The sequence below is a fragment of the Microtus ochrogaster genome, chromosome 17 (genome assembly GCF_000317375.1).
Source record: "Microtus ochrogaster isolate Prairie Vole_2 chromosome 17, MicOch1.0, whole genome shotgun sequence".
In the NCBI taxonomy this organism is placed as follows: domain Eukaryota; kingdom Metazoa; phylum Chordata; class Mammalia; order Rodentia; family Cricetidae; genus Microtus; species Microtus ochrogaster.
This window is the reverse complement of record NC_022019.1, coordinates 16,341,595-16,346,588: the sequence shown is the minus strand read 5'-3', so window position 1 is coordinate 16,346,588 and position 4,994 is coordinate 16,341,595. Positions and strand designations below refer to the sequence as shown.

Here is a 4,994-nt window from a genome sequence, read left to right as displayed (position 1 = left end):
CTCTTGTAGACCAGGCTGGTCTCGAACTCACAGAGATCCGCCTGCCTCTGCCTCCCAAGTGCTGGGATTAAAGGCGTGCGCCACCACTGCCCGAATACTTTGCTTTTTGAGACAGGGTTTTTCTCTGTATCCCTTGCTGTTCTGGAACTCACTATAGACCAGGCTGGCCACAAACTCACAGAAATCTGCCTGCTTCTGCCTCCAGAGTGCTGGGATTGAAGGTGTTCATTACCACTGGCAAGAAAAAAAAATGTTTTTTAATTAAAAAAAAAAAACCTTTAGAGTGAATCTGTTATAGGAGACTGGACCTGTCACTGATCTATCTGACCTGTTTTGAAGGAAAGAAAAGGCAAGCAGGGGGAATTTAAAAACCTTTATTAGTTCTTTGAGAATGTTACACTTAAGTGTTAGGATTGTACTCATCCCTCCCCAGATTCTTCCCAGATCCACTCCCCTTCCCTACCGGCCCAACTTGTGTTCTAATTTGTGCAGCCCATATTCTCCTGGATGTGGCCTTTTTCTGGAGCATGGCCAGTTTACTAGATGCTGTGTTGATAAGGCTCCCCACCGTCCAGCTATCAATTGCCAGTAGCTCCTTGGCTAGGGATGGACTTCGTGCCCACCTGCTGTCTCCATGCAGGGAGTCGGTATGGCTTGAGCAGTAACTGTCCACTTTCTGATTGTATGTAAGTCTCACTGCACAAGATGAAAGTCCTGGCATCATTGTCGGGCCAAGAACTTGTGACTAGACAGGTCCTAGGTCTTAGGGTAGAATCTTGTTACTGTTATTCTGCTTAGTGGACATAGTATTAAACTGACTCCTGAAGACTTATTACAGCCATAGATTAGTACATCTCTCAACTCTCAGCAGAAAAGCTTCTATTTACAACAGATGGTATATCTCTAATCCTTTGAAAATGCTGGCAGGTAATCAGAACAGAACCGGCAGCCATTTCTACAGTCTCTCGATGGATCCTGTCCGGCCATTGTTCAGGGGGCCCTCCCCTGCCCATCCATCTCAGTGTGTTCGGATGCCAGGCTGCTCCCAGACTCCTAGACCTGTGGACTCAGGCTGGGGTAGGGCAGGACCTCCAGGCAGAGGCCTTGTGTTTAGAAAGCCAGAGGAATCCAGTCCACAGCTCCAGCCAGTACAAAAGGTAAGACTACTTCAGAGGGCTTAGGAAATAGGATACTTTCTGTAAAATCAAGGGCTGTTATTTTTATTTTTTGTTTGTTTTTGGCAAGTAGTGGCATCTTGTGCAATTCAGGTCCTAGAGAAAGTGCCTGAAATAAACACTAGATGGACGTGGGTGCCTTGGGTTGGTTTCTAGCTTAGGTCCTCTCTTTTCTTCATTTTTTTCATCCTTTCATATATAAATGAGAAGTTCAAACACAACCTGCTGCTGCTTCTGAGTGTTCACCCTATGGTGATTTTTTTATATTTATTTATTTATTATGTATACAATAGTCTGTCTGTGTGTATGCCTGCAGGCCAGAAGAGGGTAGCAGATCTCATTACAGATGGTTGTGAGCCACCATGTGGTTCCCGGGAATTGAACTCAGGACCTCTGGAAGAGCAGGCAATGCTCTTAACCACTGAGCCATCTCTCCAGCCCCCTCTATGGTGATTTTAAAAACAGTATTCCTCTATAATTAGTATGTCAAGTGTAAAGAATAATGGAGTTATGATTATTGTAAGCAGAGTTGGAAGGGTTAGGAACAAGGTTTTTATGAGAAAGCTGGCAGCAATGGTGTATTTCAGTCAGAGGAAATGCTGTGGTTTGCATGTGGCTCTTACCTCGCAGTTGTCACCAGTGCAGCAGCGACCTTTCAGGACCCACAGCAGTGCGGCCATAGGTTTCAGTGGACATTGCTTAGAAGAAGAAAACCACAGACGGGACTGAGGCTGCAGGGCAGTTGGCAGAGTGCATGCGTGGCACCTAGGATTTGATCCCCAGCCCCACATAACCATGTGTGGATGAGCAAAGCTGTAAGCCCAGAACTGTGGAGGCAGAGAAAGGAGGGTCAGAAGTATTTATCTTTGACTATGTAACAAGTTTGAGACCAGCCTATTTTTAAAAAAAAAGAAGCAAAATACAAAACTCTCATCTTCTGATAGCCTTCAATGATTTTTCTTTTTTTCCATAAAATAGATTAACCAATGTTTTTGTTCCCTTTTAACTTGGCTATCTCGGATAGGAAAGGGCTGGGGAGAAGATTCAGTGGGTAAGGACCTGAGTTTGAATCTCCAGCACCCATGGAAAGCTGGGCACAGTGGCACAGTTATGTATGTGACCCTTGTCTGTAATCCCATGACTCTGACAGGGATCTGGGAAGTGGAGATGGCAGAATCAAGAGACGCTCCCAGATGAGCTAACCTGGGGTATGCACCAGCAAACAGGCAACAAGAGACTGGTCTCAAGGTGGAAGGCAAGGGCCTATTCCTGAGGTTGTCCTCCAGCTCACATATACCCACCGTGGCACACACCTATGCCCATAGTCACACTAATTCACAGAGATAGAAAATGTTTTTAATTTTTAAATTAAATAAATTGAAATTTAATAATAAAACGAATCAAACAAACAAACAAACAAACAAACAAAAAGCCAGGGCTGAAGAGGTGGCTCAGCAGTTAAGAGCACTTGTTACTCTTCATTCCCATGTTGGCTCTTAACAGTTTGTAATGCCGTTAGGATGAAGTCTGATGCCTTCTGCTGACCTCCACGGGCACCAAGCGCACACACAGTGCATACACATACATGCAGGCAAATCAGTCATGCATATAAAATTTAAAATATCAAGTAACTGAGTGAATAGTACATGCCTTTAATCATAGTACTTAGGAGGCAGAGGCAGGTGGATTTCTGTGAGTTTGAGGCCACCCAAGTTTATGCAGTGAGTTCCAGGTCAGCAAGGACTGCATAGTGTGATCATACCTCAAAATAAGTAAATAAAAATTAAAAACCTGGAAAAGCAGACAAGTATTTTGTAGTATTTTCTTACACTGTCCATCATTTTGTTGTTGGTTTTTTTTTTTGTTTTTACTGTTGTTGAAATAGGCTTTCTCTGTATAGCCTTGACTGTCCTGCGAATTCACTGTGTAGACCAGGCTGGCCTGAAACTCACAGAAATCCATCTCCCTCTGCCTCCTGAGCGCTAGGGTTAAAGGCGTGTGCCACCAAGTCTAGCCAAATTCATAGACTTTGTAAAAAATGTATCTCTTACGTGTATGGGTGTTTAGTCTGCATGTATGTCTATGCACCACATGCACACTGGGTGCCTGTGGAGGCAAAAGAGGGCTTTGGGTCCTCTGCTACCACATGGGTACTGGGAATCGAACCTGGATCTTCTGGAAGAGCAGCCAGTGCTCTAACTGCACAGCCAACTCTCCAGCCCCCTAAATTCATAGTTTTTAACTCAACTACATTTACTTTAAAGTCTACTAAGAGGTGATGAGAAGTGTTGAAATTTTTTATGAAGAACTTTATCCTTTTTTAAAAAAAGTTTTTTTTAACTTGCATGTATTTTGTGTGTAGATGCGTGGTGTGTGTGTACACAGGCACATGTGACAGCAGGTGCGGTGGTCAGGACCACTGGTGAGAGTGGCTCTCTGCTTCCTCCAGCCGATTCTCAGGCTTGACAGTAGGCACTTGGATTCTCTGAGCCATCTCACCAGCTGATATCTCTTATTCCTATAACATTGATAGAATTTGGAGAAGGCGATTTTTTTTTTTTTTAGAAAGCTGTTGTTTCTAGGGTTCCAATCTGTTTCTTAGGATAATCTTACTAATTACCTTTCCCTAGGAGTCTGTGGGTCTGGTGTCCATGTTCCGCGGCATGGGCCTTGATACGTCCTTCCGGAGCCCTTCGAAACGAGACGTGCCTTCTCTAGGTATGTAGAAGTCAACTGGAAGTGCGGAGGCATATGTGTCGCTTGGTTCGTGTCTGACGGAGGCCTGTGAGATTTGGCTCTTGCGTCCACATGGTTTGCCTTCAGAAACCTACGTGTGCGACATGCTCAGTTCATAGTAACAGCTGACGTTTGGCTCTTGCAGGCAGAGGCGTTCTAGGTCGAGGCTTTTCCGCTAACATGGTTCACAAAGACAGAGAAGAACCCCATTCCGCTTTGCCTGATCCTTCAGTGCTGGCAGCTGGGGACAGCAAGCTGGCAGAGGCTTCAGTTGGTTGGAGTAGGTAGGTCAAGCCACTTTGTCCTGTAATCTCACATGTAGGATGTAAAGAGAGTCTCTGAGCTAGGCGTGTTACCATCCAGATGAGCATTCCCAAGATGGGTTCCAAGGTGGGTATTTCCTGGGAATAGTTGGTGGCCGCTCATCCAGGAAGCCATTGGGAAGGGAGAGTAGTTCCCACTGGGAACCACAGCTTCTTTTGCCTCTTCAGAAGGTCCCCTGATGGTAAAATGAGTCACATTCCCCTTAATTCTACCTAGAAAGGTGGCTTTGACAGGGCATATGAAGAGTGGATAATGAGCGGGTCTCTATTTTAAGAGAATTCTAAGGCTGACCTTGGGTCCACAGTAGCAGTGGTTGCACCACAGCTTCCTTGGGTGTGTGTGTACCGTGTTGCTGACCTGGTTGCTCAAGAGACCTTGGAAACAGTTTTGTGGAGGCTGTTCATGTCTCTGATCTTAGTACTGTCCCCAGTCTAGGCTCTAGACAGGTATGTGTCTATGAGAAGCCCTAGGGTCTTGGCCAGGCTTCACACTGGCCAGGTCATCATGTCCATTCACACCAAACTGCCGAATAAGGAACTTGTTGAGGCCCTGTGTAAAGCCAAGTTCAAGTCCTCTGGCCACCAGAAGACCCATACCTCAAAAAAGATCCACGCTTCACTAAGTTTAATGCAAATGAATTTGAAGACCTGATAGCTGAGAAGCAGCCTGTCATCGATGGCTGTGAGGTCAAATATACCCTAGTAGTGATCCCCTGGACGCATGGTGGGGCCTGCACTTCTGGGGGCTTCCCTGTGTTGT

At 45.5% G+C, this 4,994-nt stretch overlaps 1 protein-coding gene across 2 annotated transcripts in view; it reads left to right on the top strand.

Annotated features, from left to right (window-relative positions):
• The first annotated feature begins 941 nt into the window (after positions 1-941).
• Piwil2 (piwi like RNA-mediated gene silencing 2) overlaps positions 942-4,994 on the top strand; it is a 54,400-nt gene continuing 50,347 nt past the window's right edge. Inside the window, exons 1-3 of one of the 2 annotated variants that reach the window (XM_005355577.2) lie at positions 942-1,157; positions 3,806-3,893; positions 4,057-4,195. In XM_005355577.2, the coding sequence (XP_005355634.1) occupies positions 969-1,157; positions 3,806-3,893; positions 4,057-4,195 (416 nt within the window). In that variant the 5' untranslated portion in view covers positions 942-968. The remainder of the gene's footprint in view (positions 1,158-3,805; positions 3,894-4,056; positions 4,196-4,994) is intronic. The other variant, XM_026783259.1, reaches the window with a different exon arrangement.